This window comes from Passer domesticus, chromosome 4, assembly GCF_036417665.1.
Source record: "Passer domesticus isolate bPasDom1 chromosome 4, bPasDom1.hap1, whole genome shotgun sequence".
In the NCBI taxonomy this organism is placed as follows: Eukaryota; Metazoa; Chordata; class Aves; order Passeriformes; family Passeridae; genus Passer; species Passer domesticus.
In genome coordinates, this window is record NC_087477.1 from 12,887,388 (window position 1) to 12,909,070 (window position 21,683).

Below are 21,683 nucleotides of genomic sequence, written 5' to 3' on the forward strand. Positions count from 1 at the left end.
CAAGAAGAGATTCCCTGAGGCAAGGGAGAACCTCCTGTCCTTCTTTCCAAACCCCATAACCATTCCCACCTCTGGAGACCAGCTCCCAAAGCCTCAGTTTCAGTCCATTCAGCCACACTCACTAAGTGATGCCAGGAAAACTTATCTGGACCTTGGGAGAAGGCAGCAAGAGGATGGGAGGGTGAGTTTAAAACCTAGGAACCTGCCTTCCTAGACCGTGAGGCAGCTGGATGAGGAGAGAGAAGGCACAATGATGTGTTTGTATCACTGTCATTAAGTCCAGTCTGTTCTCCCCTTGTTCAAGCACTTAATGCTGAGCAACTGCTGCCCAGGAAACCTTCTGGACTAAAGATCCAGGCTAGAGAGCCTGGGAAAAATGAGAGGCAGACAGAGATGGGATGACTTGCGTGCAGTCACATAACAAGGCAGTGGCAGAGCTGTGGTCAGAGAGCAGCTCTGGAGACAGAACTACACACACAGCACTTCACACTGCCTTGCCTGTGCAGCTGCTCCTGCTGCAGATGAGCTGGGCTCATGTGCAAGGCAGCAAAACAAACAAAAGCAGCCCGAGGCTCTGAGCTGCTCTAAAGCAGGAGGCTGCTCACTTGTGGCCATCTCCAGAGCACAGCTGGTATCAAACACTCGTGTCCTTTGTGGAGAAAGGTGATCTGTGGAGGGGAGGAGATGGAGGAAGAGATGCTATTACTAAAAATATTATGACATAGTGGGCAGTGGCTGGCAGAGAATATGTAGCCTTTGTGAAAACACCACTCCCTGACCTACCTTTTCCTTCTTTCCTTCATCCCAACACCCTCCACAGGTTTGTCACAGATTTTCTGATACAATGCTGAGCAATTTCAGAGTTACTAGTGCTGTAGAGAGAGAAAAGCGGAGGATATGCATGTGTGTCCATGCTCCTGAGGCTCTCAAGGCTCCCAAAATAGCACAGAAATACTTCCCAAGCTGAAGCATGTCCCTGGCTCCATGAAGAGGCTTGGATGCAGCTGGGTTTTTAACAGAGCACTTCATTTACAGGGTGGGGATGGCCCTTTCTCATCTCAGCTTACTGGAAAGCTTGCAGCATATTCTCTATACTCTTTATCGACTCATTATAAATAAAGCTTGGAAAGATGTTCTTTAATTACTGTACACATGGCTTGCTGACCCACAGAGGCTTTTACTAGCAGGTACTCAACTTGCTTAGCGTGGCATTGTGCTCTCCTTTCAAAACTTGGATCATGTTAAAACCACAGGAGGGAGAGGAGTGTGGGGATGTGTTAGCAGATTAAACTGTTACACATTTTCCTGGAAAGATGCTGCTGACAAATCAGATATTGCAGTAGATCAGGCCACATCAGCTGGCAAACTCTGCACTGCATTAACACCATGAGCAAAGAGAATGAGCACACCCTGTTAGTTCTGCAGCTTTAACAAACACTTCCCCCTCGCTCATGCTGCAGCAATTGAAATTAAGACATTCTCAGGATTTGCATTTATGATGTACAAGATTATTGGCAGCAGCTTCCAATCACATAACTACAGTTATAATTTTAAAATATGGGGTGAAAAACTATGCACAAACAAACTTTGAATTATTACCTGTGTAAAGTGCACTCAAAGCAGATACATGCTCACCCTGTTCATAGCTTTTATGCATTTTTCAGATTTCACATTTAAATAAAGACAGTTACAGAAAGGATGTTGATTGTACAAGAAATTAAAACCTCAAGATCCCTTGTTTAGCCTCCAATACTCTGAATAAGGAGTTGGGCAGAAATATTTAAACAATATAAGCACCCACCAAATGCTCCATGCAAACTTGGCAGATTTTTTTTGAAATAACACTACCTAATAATTCATAAAATCAAACAACATTCTTTTCTAAGGTTTGTGAGAATATTTAACCTCATAAGCAATGCCACTACCTAAGGTTAAACTTGCAACCTTTCTGCCTCACCTCTGGCATTACAGGATGGGGTTATTCTTCTTTAAAATGGAAAGCACTATCTTGTTTGGGTTTTGTTATAGTAAAAGAAGTGCAAGGTTTTATTAGGTGTATATCTAAATTTACAAAGAAATTAATGGGCAAAAGCAGAATTTATTTCAAGAACCACACTCTACTCCAGAAGTTAATAAGGCACTAAATTATACTTTGACCTAAAGCTACCATCTCTGATTGTAGTTCTTGATGTATTTCAAATTCCCACTTGTTTCCTCTCCATCCCTAACTTTGGCTTGTCAAAGACATCCTCAGCTGCCTCACAAACCCCATTTTGTCCCTACTCTGTCCCATTTTGAAAGCCTTTGTTAAGTTCCTTCCCTTGCCCATGCCTGAGTGACTGCAAAGGAAGCACATCCCCCAAAACCAAGCCAGCAGTCACTCCCAAAACGCAGGGCACAGAGGGAGCAGCCATCAGGCCTTTCTTTTCAGTGTGGAATTCTCCAGTAAACAAGGTTGTTTTCTTTTTCCTGCAGCACTCCCATCAGCAGGAGCAGCTCCCTTAGAACTTGCAGAGTGCTGCAAAGAGGGGAGCAAAGGGATTCAGTGACTCTGGGAGAAAGTTTCAAAGTACTGCTCTCCTTGTGTAGTGGCATTCTTCAAAAACCACCACAGAAATGGAAAATAAAAGCCAAGAGCTGAAGTGCAGGCACTGAACAGCATCTCTGGATGTTCCTGCCAAGTAAACAGTGACATCCGTGGAGCATTTGCTTCCAATGAGTTTTGCAAAACATTAAAGGGTCTGTGAGAAGATTTCTATGTTTGCATCAGGAGACCGATTTTGGCAATTATTTCTTAGACTGAAGCAAAATAAAAGCATTCAAATGGCAAAGCACACAAAGGAAATGTGCTAAAAACCAAATATTGTTGGGTACCTTGAAGGTGAAGCTACTGGAATGTCACTTTGCCTTTCCAGGCTGGAAAAGCCTGGGCAGATGTATCTGCAGATGGTGGGAGCAGCATTGGGTCCTTTCTGAAATGGAAGGTTTTCTTTGTTGCAGCCACATATCCTCACTTCTGCCTGAAGCAGATACCCTTCACCAACACACGAGGTTTTATTGGGTTTACTTCAAGATTAAATCTGGCCAAAATTGAATACTGAACCCTAAGAAATATTTGGAAGCCTTTTGCCATTACAGCTTCATGCTTTCCACCTAATTGTATCTTAAAACTTGTTTCACACTCTACCAGAAATGATCAGATTTCAGTTAATCAAGGGTAATAAAGTGGTAGTTACAAGGAGGATAGAGGGGAAGCATTGGTAAGATTTCATTTTTATCCATATGTTGCCTTTATGGAGAGTATTTTGTATTTAACAGTGACATTATTATCAGGACAAAATGGAAAATAACTGATACCTTTTCTTTAATACTGAACATCATCATTTGTCCAGCTTTCAAAAGACTTGGAAAGCAGCATTAATATTCCTGACACTGTTTTGTCACGTTAAATCCAAGCTGCCAGGTTATGGGGATGAAAAAGATAGTGTGGCATTCAAATGAAGCAAATAGAGAAAATGGGGAGGGGTGGTTTTTAAGATCATATATGTTAAAAAATAAGTCCTACTCTTTATATTTAATATTCCCATAGTTCATACACATAACAGGAACACAGTGAGACAAGTCAAGGACACCAAGGTTTTTGGCAGACACTTTTATGTTTAAAAAGCAATTATGGGCACGTTTTGCTTTCTAGTATCTTTTTTGTCCCTTTCTTCCCTCTGCAGGGACTGAGGAGGAGGATGAGGGCGATGACCTGCTGCTGAGATCTGTGGATGAGTTCTGGTGGTTTCCCCATATGTGGAGTCACATGCAGCCACACCTCTTCCACAATGAGTCCTCACTGGTGGAGCAGATGATCCTCAACAAAGAGTTTGCAATGGTGAGTAAGAGATGCCTTCATGACCATGGCCATGCCTTCCCCACTGCTTTCATTCTTGTCTATGCAATACCTATGTATTTACTCAGGCATGCAAACAGAGGCAGTGAGGTTAGAAACTCTTCCCAAAGCCAGCCTGTTTGTGACTCAAACTGAATTTAGACTTAGCCTTTCCTGTTGGCACAGGCTCTCTGCAGAGGGAGCAGCCCTGCCCCAAGTATCCTGGCAGGGCCATAGGGATCAGAATCAGTGAAAACACAGCAGATAGCAGCTAGCCTCCTAAGCTTTAGGCAGCAGTTTGTACACAGGTTATCCTGCTAAAGTCTGCTGCAAACATCCTTAGTAAGGCAGGGAGGAAGCTGCAGTGAACCCTGAACCTGGTGTATGGTTTGGGAGAAATCTTGATGCTGACTGAGCCAACAAGCAAAGCTGCTGGGTTTCTCTGTGCCTTTTTAAATGACCTGCTTGAAAAATGCTCTTTATATAGCTAACCTCTTGCTAATATTGACAGATAACGATGCTTCCCTTTTCCTCATTTGTGCTCTGAACTTCCATGAGCCACACTCCCCCTTTGCCCAGACCTCACAGTACTTGTACTATTTACAGCCTTTTCAGGATAATTCTGCTGGCTTATTGCACACGACAAAGAGAACCTGAAACATATAAATGCTGGCTTTGGAAAGACACTGTGTGGTCTTTGGCCAGGCACAGAAATGCCAAGCAACCAGAGCTGCTCACAGGAGCTGAGGGACACAGTGGGGCTTTCTCAGCTGCTTTGGGAACAGCAATTCCCCAGCCCTCCCCAGCTCCAAAAGACCAAGCCCCTTCCTCCCATGAGCCAAGGCACATCAGGAAAAAGGCAGAGGCAAATGCCTGAACAAGCAGTTGGAAGCAATTTATTCCCTTGTTTATGGAAATATTTTCCAAACAACCTTTAAAGAAAATTAATTTAAAATGGCTTAACTGTTTACTCGTTATGCCAGACTTCCCCCCTCCTTCCCATCTCCTGCTTGGCAGGCAGACTTCTTTTCCTTTCTACAGTTCTGCTTCCCTGTCATCCTCATTCCTGGCACAGCCTGTTCATATCTTTTGTGTAGCCTGGCCCAGAGACCCAAACAGTGCTGAGATCTTAAATGCAAGAGTAATTTTTTAAACAATCCATACCTCAAAAATACACAGTCCCTTCATCTTTAAACCTATGGGGAAATTCTCCTAGTATTTTCAGGAAGCATGGAGTCGTCCAGGTCAAGCCACCTTTGGGAGTAAAACCTATAGCATAGCCTGAAAACAGAGCTGGTAATGGAATGTGTTTGTAACTTCCACTCCAGAAAGATAAAGCCTGTGTCCTGAAGGGTAGAGACTCCTTAGGGTGCCTATAAATAAGGAGCTGATATCAGTGAAAAGCTGCTGTTATTACACTTTTATTTCCTGCTAACATTTCAACAGGGGTAGTATCAACCCCTTGACCTTGAATCTATATGAGCTGTACAATTTACTTATGAGAACATTTCTTTTCAAAAGGCTTCCTCGGAAATTCTCTCTTGTGGGAGAAATTCATCTTCCCTCTATGACAGCCTCTCTGATAGCTATCAGAGAGGTCCCAGCCATGACTTCAGAGTGGGTTTCATTCCTCCCTGTCTCATCCTCAGCATCGTGTCTCCTTTGAGAAACAAACTCCCTGTTCTGCAGCTGCACTGCTCTAAGCCCTCCAAGTTAAAGCAAACCTCTTCCCATTATTCTTTGATGTCACAAGGTGGATCCAAATTTAAATTAGACATCTGGAACAGTACACAGAAAATTTGCTTGATGTTACACATGTTTTGTTTGTTGTCCACTATCTTTGTTTATATTTATTTTCTATTTATATCTTTATTATACTCAGGAGAACACAGCTTGATGCTGGTGCCATTTTCTCTTGCATTTCTCATTTATTGACCATATCTCCCCACCTCCAGTTTTGGCTGCACATAGAAGTGACACTTTGTGTCAGCTTCTGCCAGGAAAGCTGCAGTAATTATTTGGACGTGTGATCACATTAATTCTTCACCTAATGCACTATTTCTTTGTTCACTTTTTTAAACATGGCTAAGGAGGTAACAGGGTTTTCAGGAAGGGAGAGCACATCATTATATACAAGAACAATACTCAAGGTTGCTGAAGATCCCAAATAACACCTACAAGTTCTGTTTATTATTAGAGACCTTTTGTCTCCTCTGGCTGGTAGATAAAAGCCTGGCTCTGCTTCACATGGCTTTATCCACACCTCCTAACAAGGCTCTGTAAAATGGGAGCTTACAATTGCAGCCTGCCTCACACGGCTCTGTCACAGCACACAGATAGAAATCAGGTATCTAAACAGCTCTTTACAAACAGAACTAATTGCTAATTAGGTGTCTAATTGCCTTGATCTCAGTGCAGATATGGACCCCTCTGTGCATCTGCCTTCAAAGATTCTCTTCCATGCATGTTGCTTGTGAACCAGGAGACTGCCTTCACCCAGAGCCCTCCAAATTGTTCCATGCATCCCTGAGATGTTTATAATTTCCACTGCCTACATGGTGAGAGGAAGAAACTTCTTCATACTCTGCAATAAATGCCCTTGCCCCATAGCTCTGGATCTGGCAGGCAGCAGGGGAAGTTTTGCACGGCAAAATCCTTATCCATGTGTCCCTGAGTGATGGGCCCCACAGCTGCACCATCCATAGCCCCAAGTCCCAAAGTCCTCACTGCAAATCTCTCATCAAGCACAAGATCCTCAGCCTCAGAGGAACAAGTGACAGGGATTTTAACTGTGCTAAACTAAGCCACAGGTCACCCAAAGCTTTGCTATCCCAATGTCATCCTATTTATGGAAGTATGGATGGTGTGTTCCAGAGCCTGCCTAAGGAAGTGGGAAATTACAATTCATTTGATTTTCATTTGGGTTTCAGTTGATCACGTTTTATGGTTTGGGTTTTTCTCTAACAGAGGATCCCAAAACCCTTTAAAGACACTAATGAACAAAATCTTGGATTAAATTTTACAAACTGATAATTCTTCAAGTATTGTTCTCCTTCTTTATAGGCAATGCAATGGATACACAGAGGCAAAAAATTGCTCAAGGGGAAGACTCTGATAGCATATATTCCAAAAATAAAACAAACCAAGCTTCCCCTGCCATCAACAACAAGCTATTCCTCCTCCCCCTTTGTACATCCTTATCTGACAAAAGGAAGTAGAATGTATCTAATCCAAAGCCTGTAGCTCTTTATTCCATCCGCTGGTTTGTTTGCTCAGTGATTATCTTCTGTGCTCATTTGTGAGTACAGAGCCCAAAGCACAGCAGAGACGGGACAAAAAACTGTCACTGGCTGTACAAGGCAGCTGTGAGCTGACAGGAAGAAGAAACAAAGATGTAGAACTAAACAAATCAATTGAGAACTTGTCTAGCAGCACCCCTTGGCTCCCACCTCCTGCTCACAGCCAACTGCAGATGCACATTAGCACTTCCTCTGCCTGCACCTCTAGAGCTGCTCAAGCCACAAGTACACCAGGAGCTTTTAATATACCAATTAAATCCCAACAATACGAGGGCCCAGTGACCACACAGCCAAGGCAAAGCATCTACATGTGATGAAAAGAGCCTAATTTGTCTCATTATTAATATCTGCACTTAGTGTGGGGAGGGAGAGATGCCCACTGGAGATTGCTTCTAAAAATGGGCTGTGAATAAGGGATAACATCATTCTGTGCAGCAGGATGAGATTTATTCTGCCTCATCTTATTTTCTTCTGAAATACTCATTTGCTGTATCACCTGGTATCAGACAAAGCCAAAAGGCTGGGCAAACTTAGCTGAGGTGCTATTTAGCTTTTTCACCTAATAAAAACCACCTGCACCTTGAGTGACTGTGTGCAAAGACGTACAGTAGACATAAAATTTATTAAGTTAAAATTTATTAAATTAAAAATGTGTGTTCTTATTTTCTCTGAAAGTGGCAAATCGTACCTACATTCCAAACTAAACCAACAAGCACAAGTTTTGACATAAAAAAACCTCCCAATGTACATTTTCAATGTAAAAATCGGGAAATTGCTCCTTAGAATACACAAGAAAAGTGCTCAGTACAGGTGTTTCTCATATCTTGACACACCAGTATACTCCTCCTTTAACACATGAGTTTTCACTCCCAAAGTAAGTTTAATAACAACATGAAAGGAAAAGAAGAAAAGTGCAACAGAAAACCACTGAAAGGGGACACACAGTATTTAACCTTCCCAGGTAAACTGCAAATAGAACTGCCCAAAGAAAACACAATTATTTGATAGTTGTTTCTTCTTAACTCTGTATTTGTGTGATGAGCCACATAGTGAGCAGGTTTTATTCAGAGGCTAACTTGTGTTTTATGTTGAGAACTCCTGAAAAACTGCCCGAATTTATTTGTGAATGGCAGATCACCATTTCAGCATTCTGTTGCTATGGCAATTCCAGCATCAAACAGTCAGGAGATCAGCAGGACCTTAGACATAGTGATCCAGATCCCTACTTCGGGATAAGTCATCCAGAGCAGTGTTCATTGTCAACCCCAGCACACATCTGCCTTACATCTCTTTTTCTGTGTCCCCATTTGGTGAAGGTTTGTACACAAAAGCTGAGACAGGATATTCAAGTTAACAGTTTGACAGTCTGAGCATCACAGGCCTCCCAGGCATGGCAATAAATGGCCAGATTCAAAGAAATCTTTTTATACACCTTTTTACATGTCCCTGGCAAAAAAAAAAAAAAAAAAAAAAAGAGAGAGAGAGAGAACAGGGTGATTTACCATCTGTCATTATAGAGCCGTCTCTCATCCCACCCTTAAACTGACTCATGCCTCTCAAGTAGGTAACAGCATTAATGAAATGAAATTATATTTAGTTCTCAGTTAATTACAAAGTAGAGAGTTTGGGTTTCTCTTTTACAGGATTGGTCTGTAACTGGAGGTCTTCACTATAAAGAATGGATAATTTAAAGTGTTGCATTATGTGATGTAGGAATGAGTGTTCCCTACAGATTTAACTTATTTTTTTCCAATGACTCAAAACCCTTTCTTTGTTAAGTACTTGAAGATGACCAGCAGAGCTTGCTGTTCCTGGAATTAAAGTAATCAATGGATAATGTGGGCAAGAGGAAGGACAAAAAACCCCCATAAAATAATCATCTCATATTTTAGCTATTTCCCTCTGCAGATCAGTTTTAAAGGAGTAGAAAAGAGCTGCTGTCTCCGGTAGTACTGGGAGCAAGATGAATTTGTGTCTTTGGAAGAGATTTGCAAGATAACCTGTAGATTATATGATGAACACGCACATATTTCCATATAGAAATGGAGCTAAATATAAATATTGATAAAATGTAAAAGTAGTCCAAGCTATTTTTTGCTATACCCTAACACCATGGAAAAAAATAAGGAGGTTCAGAAGATATGTGGAACAAACTGGGAAGGAATCTTTCTCCTATGCCAGAACTAGGAAACAAAATTCTATGTATGCCACTGCAACATTTTTTTTCCATCTGTTTACTAGCTTAGTAAATAAGCAGCAGTGGTTTACTAGATTACCTTTAAAAAGGACCAGACAGGTAGGATGCATATGTATCCAAATATGTAACAGAACAAGAGGTAAATCTATTCCACGCAGCAGCAGTGGAACATGATCCAGGAGGATTACTCCTCCCTGCAGTCCCCCAGCTGCATTCCCAGTTCCCTCCACCTGCCCCCATTTCCAGCTCGTGCTGCAGTGGGCACAACCCTGTCCAGGGGCAGCAGCAGCTTCTCCAGTGCCACTGTGAAGGAATGAAGCTTTGACGAGCGACGCGGGGGGGTTTTCTGTGTGTCCCTAACCTGTCCATCCCTGTGGTGGCCCTCAGGAGCACAGCATCCCCACGGGCATGGGCTACGCGGTGGCCCCGCACCACTCCGGCGTGTACCCGGTGCACGTGCAGCTCTACGAGGCCTGGAAGAAGGTGTGGCACATCCGTGTGACCAGCACAGAGGAGTACCCACACCTGAAGCCTGCACGGTACAGACGGGGCTTCATCCACAATGGCATCATGGTACACTGCATTTCCATGTTCATAGCAATACTACTGCAGGGACCCCGAGGGGCTGCTCTCACTGCAGGCCTCACCTCTGCCAGCATCCTTAAAATTCCCCGGGATCCAGTGGTTGTAATGATGCCCAAAGAGTGCGTTTGTTAGGCAGTATAAAAGAGGGGAAAAAACAAGTCACACAGACTCAGGCAACTGCAGAAGTATTCCTCAGAAACCAAACGTGCTCGTGGCCCCATCGGCTACCAAGCGAGTCACGGCTGCACTCTGTGAAATCATTAAACTGCCTAAGACCTCTGTTCCCAGCTCTGCTTCATCTTTATGCATTAAAGGATTAGAAATCCATCACCTGGGAAGGTGAACAGGTGGAAGTAATCTCCACCAGCACTTCTGCAGGGCTGAAATTGTAGCTCTGCTCCTGAAATTCCCAGAGGCAGGACTGGGACACCTGCCTGACTCTTACACCCTGTGCACTTTGCCAGGGGAGAGAAAGCTCTTCCCAGGCACTTAGAAATGCACAGAGGACAGGAAAACTTAGCAAGCCCTTTGGCCTGTTCTACCAGCCAGCTGCAAACCTCTAGGCTGGGTGTGCTAAAGTCAAGTGACAAATATTCCAGGCGATGGTTTCAAGTCCCAAAAGCTGCTCTGAATATTGCCTGTGCATACCAAGTCCAACTTGTGATCCCCTAAACAAGCCAGAGGGAGTGTCTCAAAAGCAAATTCCTGCAGAGCCCAATTACTGCTGGAACAGACAAAATCAGCAGTGTTTTTACACATGTACCCTAATGCTCTATAAATGCAGGTTTTGGTTGTTTCAACTGAGTAAAAAAAAAAATAAAATATTGAATTGAATTAAGGGAAACAAAAGTCCTTCCCCAGGCTGATTGTGGCACTGTGTAAACTGCTGTTCCTCTGTTCCCAGGTGCTCCCTCGACAGACCTGTGGCCTTTTCACTCACACTATTTTTTACAAGGAATATCCTGGTGGTCCTCAGGAGCTGGACAAAAGTATCCGAGGAGGTGAACTGTTCCTCACCATTCTCCTGAACCCCGTAGGTACCTTCTTTTGCTGTTGTTTGGGTGTGCTGACTAACAGGGAGGAGGGAGGGAGGGGTCAAGGGAAGGAGATCAAATTGGGAAATAGGAACCAGCACCACTTGCTCAGAGGTAACAAGCAGTTTAAGAAGAAAGGAGAAAAATGTCTTCTGCCAATTTCCAGCTACAGCTGGAATATATGTGCAACAATTTCCTGGGAAATGCATTAATTCTAGCTCCTTATTGTTTCCCAGCCTGAAGCCAGGTCCCCCTGAGAGACATGTCTGAAGCTGAAACTAACCTGTGAGGGCAAAAAAACTGATCTTGTTCTTTTTTTTTTCTTTTTTCCATGAGCTTGGCTCCTCAGGCACTCCTCATATAGCTCAATGGAAACCCCAGGGCTGAGGCCTGATATCATTCCTCCCCCACCAGCTCCTAAAAACAGGTTTTGAGCTGCTAAAAAACTGCCTGGTACCATTTAAGACAGGAGCCTGGAGGTGCAAGGAGCAAGGGAAAGAGCCAAAACCCCCCAGTATATCAATTATTTTTTCTTGACATTGTTCTCTCTCCTTCCCATTCCACCCAAACAAGCTGCACTAGGCGCAAGATGAATGTCCCTTGTCTTGACAGGGACATTTTCAGTGAGTTTAAACTGCAGTATTCATTGACTCCTCTGCAGACCTAAAGAACCTTCAGGTGGAGCTGACTCTCAAATCTAGGTCACTTTAATTTAGACACCTAAATATAGATTTTTGGTGTTATACAGTCAGATGCTGGTGAGTGAACATTTGGCTGGGTAAGTAAGTTGGTGTCCAAGTCAGATTCAGTGGTCTTATAGAAATGGAACATTTCTATCAGGAATTTTTCTATACCATAACATGACACCTCATTTAAGAATAAAACACATCTCTCTTCTTGATCCTGTCTCCCTACTACTTGAGTTCTCTCAGGCTGGCTTTTCTTCCCATGCTTTCCTGAAGTGTAGCTTGGAATTCACACTGAGCTTTATCATGCTTGCATGAATACCTGTGCATTTCTCACTTATGTGAAGATTTCCTCAGATTTGGGCAGTGCAACAGCCTGCAGCAGAGCACATAGAGCTCCTTACCCCACAAGAAATGCTTAGAAGAGCCCAAATTCCTCAGCCAGCCTGTGCCCCAGCACCTTGAGAGTGCCCTAGATATTGGTGGTGGTATTTGAAAAAACTGCAGTGATCAACTTTTGATTAAACAGCTTTTCAAGAGGTTTATAAAAACTCTGTCCCTTCCTCAGGTCATGGTTAGCAATTTCAGCAAATGTATTACAAATACCAAAAGTGTTTGTGCTTCTATGAAGCAATACCACACAGATGGTTAAATTAGAAAGTGCCCAAGGGACACTGCACTGGAATAAAGTTTGCAGAGAGATTATCATGGGGATCTTCTGATGGAATTTTTTTTTAAATAGCTTCTACTGAATACTCCATGGCTCAGAGAGATATTTTCACTTTCTAATTTATGAGTCCCAAAGATGAGTCATGTCTGGCAGAGATGATTTAGTAGTAGGCAGAGGAGGGATAAATTCCACCAAGACAGGCAGAAATCAAACCAACTTCCTTGGAGTCTTAATGAGGGTTACAAGAATCCCAGGCAGACCTTTCCAGAACCCAGCTAAGGCAGCAGGCTGCTCAAGTCTGCAGTTTGGGCTACTTACTCTTTGCATAAACACTTCAAAGCAAAGCTCATTACAGTTAGTAGGGAAGGCTCAGCAAACAGACTGGGCTTGAAATAAACCCAAATAGTCAAACTCTTTCAAAAGTATCAATCCAGCTCCCCTCTGAAGGGTTTCCTTCATTTGGAGGCTAAGAGCAATAACAAGGAGCTTCAGATGTATGTATAAATAAGAAATACAAATACAGTGTGGGGCAGAAAATGAAATATCTTCTTGGACTTCTGCTTTACTATTTGATACAAGTAAGAAAAATTCCAGTTTAAAGTTTCTTATCTCCCTTGCCAGACCAAAGCTGGATGTTCAATCAGAGTTAAGTTATAATCATCTTTGATGTTATTTACTGTGTGGTTTGACAAACATCAAAACCCAGTTAGTCACTAAATCTTAATTAGGACAGGCCTCCCAAAAGCTGTAGCATCAGCACTTGCACAGCAGCAGTGAAAAGCGAGCAGCAAAACCACCACACTCACTGGAAAGAAGAGGGGGAAAAAATGACATCTAAAACTTCAACCAACCAAAATGTAAAAAAGCTCCACAAAACTGGTTTTGTGCCCAATCTAATTTTGATAGCAAAATAAAACTTGTCCCAACACTATGATTCTTGTGATAGCATAAGTACATCTATTAAGTGTAGTTAGATCTTAAGCAAAGAAAACAAATTAATACTCAAAGAATACATTGCTACTCATGATGTATCTTCAAAGACAGGAGTGCAAAGAGCATCAGACAAGAAAATCACCATGTCCTTAACAGGAATTTAACACTACCCAGCTATGTAAATATGGTAGAAAATCCTCTGGTTCTGATCAGCATTGTGAAAAAATATTTAGGCTTTCTGCGGGTGTGCAGCATTCCACAGCTCCAGCAGCAGAAGCAAAGTCAGCCTGAAATTCATAAAAATTTATTTTCTGCTTAAAACCATTTTGAATAGCATCATGTCATTTTTTTCTCTTCCTAAACCTTCCCAATTCTTTACAACTTTTTGCAGTGCTTTGAGATGTCTTTTTAACATTTGCTTCATTGGGTTATATAAGATGAAAAAAAGCTTATGGCATTTCAAATGAGTTCAACATTTCAGTTATTTTCAGCCTTTTTAAAATTCTACCTCTCATTATTTGCTTAGCTTAATTGTGCTTTAGAACAACTTTTTCTTCTCACAGAACATGTTCTTAAAATCTTCCTTCCTCACTGTTTATTTCATCAGTGCTGTGCCACATTGGTTTCCTTTTAAACCTCTTCCCATCAGCTCTCCAGGCACTTCTGGTTTTGCCACAGTCCACAGAGAAACACAAGGTAACCAGCAGTAAAGCCAGCCTGCTTTAAGGTGCCTGCTTTTTTTTTGAAAGCGAATTTGGTGTGGAAGCTGTGCTGTTTTCCAAGGCTCCCAACATCTGCTATCATGACCAAACACAGAGCAGGAGGTGGAGAGAGCAAATGGGATGAAGAGAGCAAATCCCTCACTTTGCTTCCAAATGTAACCCAGGATAATTCAGAATTAAAAGCAGCCCATTTGTAACAAAGTCCCCAAAACTGAAATGCTTGCAGCAGCAGCAAAAAAAAGGGCAGGTTTCTCATAGGCAAAATGGGAGAACTCCATTGGAGTTGAAGTTTTCAGGGAGATTTTCCACATCCAAATGTCAGGCTCAAAAGCGAGTGGGTTCTCTGACCGCTGCCCTTCACTCAGTCTCCCGGGGAAGAGCCTGACATGTTTAATGCTTTTACAAACTGTTCTATTTATCACCTCTTGAGCATCCACAAGGTCTCCCACTATCTGTTTCATGGCTCCTTTCCTTTCCTCCCCTGCTCCACAGGCCATAAACAACAGCCATAAACATTTAACAGCCAAGATAAGCTAATAAATACAGCCCTAAATATTATTGCCTCTACAAACAACAGCAAGAGAGTAATTTCTCCTAAAAAAACACCCCTTTAAACCAGAGAGCTTTTTATTAAGCCAGCAAGTGACAGCACAAAGGCACCTCAGTCGAGCACTACAGCAAGAATGAGTGCATGGGGCTTTGAGGAGAAGCAGCAGCACCCACGGGCCTGGTTGAGCAGTCAGTGGATTGGATTTATTTGCCAACGTGATGCACGTTTTCCCATTACCTGTTCACCTTGAAAAGCTTTTGGATAACCCAAAATCCTGGCACCCCTCGCCTGCAGCACCCTTCCCACTCTTCCTTTCTCTCCTGGTTACACAGAAATTCACTTGGGCTGACTCTTCCTTTCCCCTTCCTCTCACAGGGTGTTTCTACTCTGTCTCCCACTGACTCCTTCCCATAGTTCCACCATAAAAATGGGGACAAGTCATTTTTCTCACTATTTTTATATATATAATCCTCCCTACTCTAGATTTACACCCGCCTCACCACACAGGGTCTAGAGTCAGGCACACCCTGTGCAGCATTTGGCCCAGAAAGCCACCAAAGTATCACGTATTTGCAACTGACAGATCAGGTTAAAAATGGAAAAGCAGCAGAAAAAGGGAGAAGTTAAACACTTCTTCAGGCTTCTCTTCCCACTTCAATCAAACAGCTCTAAGAAGCTTTAACCAGAGGTGAAACGTGGCAGATGAATTTCAGGAAGATTAGCTTTTCTTTGCGGGAATTTGGTTGTCGAGAGCAAAATCAGACCTGTGATTGAAAGGTAACTTTGAACTCCCCTCAGCAGAAGCTACAGGCAGCCCATAATAATGCACATTATCATTCCAACTCCCTGGGAAGTGGCATGGGACGCTTTTAATTCTGAGGGCCACTTAAAGGCATTTCCATTTTTAAACTCTCCCCGTGACTAAAGGGCTCTTGCTCATTTCCAGCCTGTTAGATCTGCATTCTCCACGTCCCGCATGTGCCACACTTGGCAGATTTTGTTCTTGTTCCCTGCTCTCTCTCATCACAGAGACAGAGGAGAATCACACATTATTGCTTTGGCATATTAAAAGTAAATGCAAAGAGGGGTTAATTTATACCTTCCACAAGAGATTTGGGAATGTTATTATGGAACATCTTGAGTGTTGGTAATGTTTTTCTTTTTATTTGCTTTGTTTCTCTGAGCATAGTTATACAAAGAATAAAAAATAACCTTGGGCATTGTAGGAAATGTGCTGCAACCCAAAAGTAATTCACAGCGCAGTTCTGCTGAGGGCCCTGTGGGCTGAGCATCTCAGCACATTCTGGGGACAGGAAAAAGCAGGCAGGCAACCTCCCAATAAAAAATGTAAATATTTGTGGAGCTGCAGTTATCAGGGTGCAGCCCACAGGGACAGACATGTCCCTCTCCAACCCGACGAGAGGGAAAGGTTCATTCCACCAAATTAAAAAGGAGTTTTATTAACAAGTTACACCAGTATTTATCTTAATGGTCATAAACACACAAATCAACACTGACCTTCCTCATGTTCCTGAATATTTTTCTCCTCTTGGTAAATCATTATTTTTCCCCCTCATCCCACATGGCTGCACAGAGCTACTACAGGGAAATATTATCCCATGGAAACTCAAGCCTTCAGCAGCATATTTAGAAACTAATTAGCTTGAAACCCAGAGCATGAGGAAAACATTTCAAGGATAGCACATCTCCTTTCCTTCTTTCTGACATTTTCCTGCTTTATGAGAGCTGCTGCTCCACTCCACACATTTTGATATTGTACAGCATCCCTTCCCAACAAGTTGGGTGATGACAGAAATAGCAGTAAATGACTGCCTGTCAGCAAGGGGGTACTGGGGAAAGAGGGAGAGAACCTGATACCTCCATGCACACACCATGCAATAATTTATTCAGGTGTCAGGAGCAAGCCTTCCAGGTGAAAACCAGCTGACTCAGAACTCTGATTATTGAAAATGAATCCTTAATAGAAGTAAATGACCAAGAACTAAATTTCTTGGCTGTGTTGGCCATTCAAAATTAATTGGAAAGTGGCTGATTTGAGAATATTATATCCTCTAGTGAACTGAAAATGCTGCCTTTTTTTTTCTCTGAAACCAAGAGTGGAGAATTAAATTAACTCTGAGGTTTGTTTGCTCAGAGTAGACCACCAAACTGGATTAATTAATCATCATTTATGAACACTCTATAACCCAGAGCAGTCAGAAAACTGCTAAGATAGCAGCATGACAGTAGAACTGTGATAAAAACAAATTATAAACTTCCTGCATCCCCAACCTACAGCAACTTTCCAGGCATTTCTTTGCAGTTCAGAACAAAATATCCTGGTGAAAACTCTTTCTTAGTGTCTATAGGAGTGCTCAGAATAAAGAGATTGATTCACACTTGTTCTGTAACTTGGTGTGCTGTGCAGGGTCCTGGGCATCCCCAGTTCCATAGGGAATGCGAGGACTGTGCTTCCTTCCTCTACCTGGAGATGACAGAGTGTCATGTCAAGGATAAAAGACCTAATTCTAACTGTGCTTGGAATGATGGGCTGAAGCACATCTTCATTTACCACATCTCTAAGGAGAAATGGCAGAGAAACTGTAATTTATGGGCACTTATCCAAACTCACCATCATTTGGGCTTCTTTTTGCCTGCATGTCCCTTGTCCTCCACAGCTCTACTTCGTGTTCAGCTTGGCCTAAACCAACAGGACCCCAAACCACTGCAATCTGCTTTATTTCCTTAATTTGAACTTGGGTTTGTTCTCAAGTCTGAACTGAGTAGATTTATTTCTTTTTTCAAGAGAGAGTTTATAGTCTAAGGAAGTCTTTTCAGTGAGAAAAAACAGATGGCAAGAAAACAAATTCCTGTATCATGAATTTCACTAGAAAACGGAAATAACAAGAGAATTGAATTGCTGTAGACTTCTGCATAGGCTTCCTGGGGCCCACAGATGTGAGTGGCAGCAGCGCATTCGGGCAGAATTCATTCAGCTCTGGCCACAATTAGCTGTGCTGCTGATGACTTACATAAGTGTGACAAATGAGCAGCCATAAAACATCCATTCAGATCTTCCACCCGCACGCAGCTACACACCAATTGCACAAATTCATCAGAAGCAGCAGGGTTTTTTTCACAGCCTCTCAACGAATGTGCTGAGAGGAAAAAAAAAAAAATCCAATTTTTTCTACTTGCAGGCTTTGAAAAAAAGAAAAAGTGATCTTTAACTAATATATATATAATGGGTTAGAACCTCCCAAGCAGTTTTCTTCATTGGGGACCCCACGCACCTTGTGGTGTCACAAACGTGTATGACCTGGGGAGCAGTGGCTGTGGTGGAATGTGATCATAATTTAGCCTTTACTTTAGAAGGAAAACTTGGAGAGATAACAGAAAAAAAAATACTAAACCTAGCAACCTCAGAAGGAAAGGAACAAGGCACAGGATTGTTCTGTCAATACTAAGGAATTCATTTAGTCCTGCCAACTAAACAATGGAAAAGCAGAAAGCATTCCCAGGTAAACACAAACCAATTTTGCTCTTCCAATAGGGAATTTTAAAACAACATAGAGGCTCTACAGCATCTGTACAGCTGTCCCAAGGCCACTTCCCACCACTGATGGACAGCAGCTTCCACTCCCATCCTGGGAGCACTTGGAGTGGAGAGCAGACACAGTAATGAACATGGGCACAGGAAATAAAATGCCATTCAATGGTTTTGCTTCCCCTTCAAGCAAAGACAAAAATGTTTCTGTCCAAACACTGACTTTGTTGCTTTCTTTAGAGACATTATATTTGGAAAATATTTGATTATCCTGTCAAGAGCATTAAAGTATAAACAGATGTGCAGAGTGGAAAGAGAGCAAAAGTTAAAAAAAGCGCGATTTTCAGGCATATAAATGATTTTGCTTCAGCAGCAGAAGGGTCATGAATATGAATAGCGCTGAATTCCAGAGCAGCCATTTGTCATTATTAAAATTAGTGCTTTGTCAACACAAAAATCTCCCTCCCAGCTTCCCCCTAAGCTGCTGCATGAGGGGATGAATTATCCTGCTCTGGCTCGGGAGGGATCAGCCGCCCCAGACTGAGAGGCTGTGTCCCAGGATGTGCACAAGAGAACCTGGCAGCTCTGAGTTCCCTGCCCTGCCATCCCACTGACACAGCCAGAAATCCAAGGGACTGCCCTCCACATCCCCTTCGGAGCCTCTGCTCTTTGTGAGCACGATGGAAAAGCAGAATTCATTTGGGTGGGACAGGAACTGAGCAAAAAATGCACTTCCACAGCACATGCACTTCCACAGCAAGAACACCACGGATGGCCTGCACAGCTCTGCCATGCACAAGGCCAAGCTACACCCCCTGCATCAATTCCTCCCTTCTGGCAAATCTTATTAAAGAAGCTGCTAAAGACAGTAAATGTGCATTTCCTCTCAGAACAGCAGAATTCCCACAGGACACCCAGCTCTGGCTCCTGGGCTTTCCAGCAATGGGCCAAGCAGCAGGAGGACAGGACCTAAAAGGGAACATTGATTCTGTTTAATTGTGGAATGGCTGAGAGGATGAGGTGGAACATATTTATACCTAAGTTTGATAATGGATTTTTTTCATTGCAAGGGCTTGATCGATGGATAGGGAGAGTTTCAGATATCCACAGAAAGCAATCAGCCAATATTTTATTCCCAACACGGGATTGCCATCCTTGAGATGGTGTTGCACTTCAGCTGTGCCCTCCAGAGGCAGGTAGCTAATTTTTGTTCAAAACCAAGCGTGTTTAGCTAAAGCTGTGCTAAGTTTGGCAGCTACAGAAGAAAAAAGGCACTTTATTCTGCATCAATAGGGCTGTGCACCCAGAGCAAGCACACAAACTCTAAGTACAGAATGCAGTTCCAAGGCACTGGCTTATATTCAAATAATTTTTTTTTAAAAGCCCTTTGTTTCTCTCTACTAACTGCTGTAGGTTTCATTTTCTATAACACACAAGCCTGCATATACAAACATTCCATATGGAGAATCCAAATTCTAGATCTAAGTGATGTGAAATAGCCCTAGAAACAAAAACCACACAGTGAAATGGTGTGATGGTCCTGCCATTTGTTTGCAAACAGTCTGATATCATCCATGCTCTAAACATGAGCAGTTAAAACCAATCACCTTTATCCCTAGTGATTTGGAGGTAGATAGCAAAGAATTAAATCCCATTTTACCCCATGAATAATGCATCATATCTGGGGCTTTTTTGCTTCCAAAAAGACCAACAGAGCAAAAGAAGTCAAAAGAGATGCCCAAAATCTTTTGGCTCCATGAATAGTGATTAACAGGCTCTTTTAAATTGGTTTGCAGCATAATGAAACTCCTAGAATAAGCTAATACTCATCTCCTACAAGTACATTTTAACATTAAAAACAATCTCATCCATTTTCAAGTGTAAACAAAGCACAAAGAGCACAGAGATTTACTTGCATACTTCATTGGGTGCAATAACATTAAATATCACTGGCAGACCCTTTAGCAGTCATCAAACAAATGCTCCAGAAACAAGGTGATATTGTCCAGCAGCATCTCCTACAAGTGTTTTCCTTTTCATCACTTTAAAACAGTTTGCAGGAAGAACTTTTCACATTTGCAGAAGTTGAACTATCAAGGATTTGTTTGTGTTGGCTGGGGTTTATTTTGTGAGGAGAGCAAGATTTATTACCCTCCTTATAGTTTCTGGGGTAGTACACAGAGACATGCACCAAGTTCAGGGTAATTTTAAGACTTTGTTTATGTCAAATACTCAGGGTCATAAAACACACAGGCACTGGAATCCACCAAATCAATCCACAGAAAAAAACCAACTTGTACAGCTTCCAATCTTGCTTAACCGAGGCCCAGAGCAGAATAAAAGGGAAGAATAAATTACCTTTTGTGGCATAAAGCGTGCAGAATGCAAGCCCGCTGCAGAAGGGTCATGAGGGACACTTTTTCCTACGCTCCATCTGTCTCCCCCTTGGAGGAGGGCTAAAAGCCTTGTTAATAATTTAACAAACTAATGGAGACATTTTCAAGCACTGGGGGCTGTGGTTAAAGAAGCACCACCTTGGCACAGCAAGAGGGTGAGAGTGGGAAGCTGGTGGCTTCTCACCCCCCTGATGTGCTAGGGACAAGCCTGGGACAAGAGAGCAGGAGCCTGCAGGGGGCAAAGCTTTCTCTGGAGGTGGATCACTGCTAAAAACCTTCCTGAGCCACACACAGAGGTATTTTAGAGCACATCTCCAGCATACCTGACCCACACCCCAGGCTCCAAAGGAGTGCTGCATAAACACTGTCCCCCAAGCCTGGGTTGGGCAAGGCTTCAACTCAAACCACATCCAGCAGCCCTCCAGCACACCAATTCAATTCATTTTTGAACTCAAAATCTCAAAATTCACTAACCTAAATGACTCCAGTAGCAGCTTTCAAAGGAGAAGGTGCAAGTCCTCTCTGACAACCTCTCTGCCCCCCCCCCCCCCCCCCCCCCCCCCCCGTCTTGCACAACTTTATAATCTCCTTCCCATTTGTAATCATCTGAAGCAAGGCTCACCTGGACACAATTATCTCTCTGCAAAGCAAACCTGGGAACCAGGTGTCCTCACTGTTGATAGATAATTTCTTCAGAATGAGGTGCTTCAGTCCCCCAAATCTGCCTGCAGCTGTAATCCAATTTGACTGTCAGTCCATCCTGGCTCAGGCCATTGCCTTGATTAAAACAGCCAACTGACAACATTCAGTTTGGTGCCATCTTCATAAAAGTAAATAATGACAATCTACAGGTAAAACAGCCACAAAACTGAGTTTAATCACCTCGTGGAAAGAAAATGCTGGGAAAAACATTTGTCACATTGTTCTTATAAACTCTCTTATCCCTCTGAAATAAATGATGAGATCTACAAGGCAGTGGCCACATAAAGGCTGATAAAAAGACAGAAGTTATATCAGCTTTAAGGAGAAAATGAAGACAGAGATACTTAGCTGAGATACCATCCTTCACAAAGCCTGGGAGCGTTTCTGTGTCAGAATTTATTGCCCTACTCACAGCCACGTGAATAGCAAATGCTAGGCAAAGCAGCCAGCAGCGGGGGGAGACAGCAAATTGGATTTTTGGTGTG

General features: G+C 42.7%; 1 protein-coding gene and 1 long non-coding RNA gene across 6 annotated transcripts in view; one reads left to right on the forward strand and one right to left on the reverse strand.

The window, feature by feature from the left end:
- LOC135298477 (bifunctional heparan sulfate N-deacetylase/N-sulfotransferase 4) overlaps positions 1 to 21,683 on the forward strand; it is a 67,379-nt gene that overhangs the window by 34,127 nt on the left and 11,569 nt on the right. For 2 of the 3 annotated variants that reach the window (XM_064416015.1, XM_064416014.1), the window contains exons 4-6: positions 3,726 to 3,880; positions 9,761 to 9,946; positions 10,863 to 10,991. In XM_064416015.1, coding sequence (XP_064272085.1) covers positions 3,726 to 3,880; positions 9,761 to 9,946; positions 10,863 to 10,991 — 470 coding nt within the window. The remainder of the gene's footprint in view (positions 1 to 3,725; positions 3,881 to 9,760; positions 9,947 to 10,862; positions 10,992 to 21,683) is intronic. The other variant, XM_064416016.1, reaches the window with a different exon arrangement.
- LOC135298480 (uncharacterized) lies at positions 13 to 21,037 on the reverse strand. 3 transcript variants are annotated; one of them, XR_010360474.1, is made up of 4 exons: positions 20,971 to 21,037; positions 20,459 to 20,556; positions 784 to 872; positions 13 to 668 (listed from the first exon to the last, which is right to left on the reverse strand). It is a non-coding gene; the product is annotated as an uncharacterized LOC135298480 (long non-coding RNA). The 3 variants fall into 3 exon arrangements; XR_010360473.1 differs by lacking the exon at positions 20,459 to 20,556 and having other exon boundaries at positions 20,971 to 21,031; XR_010360472.1 differs by lacking the exons at positions 13 to 668; positions 784 to 872 and adding an exon at positions 15,353 to 19,069.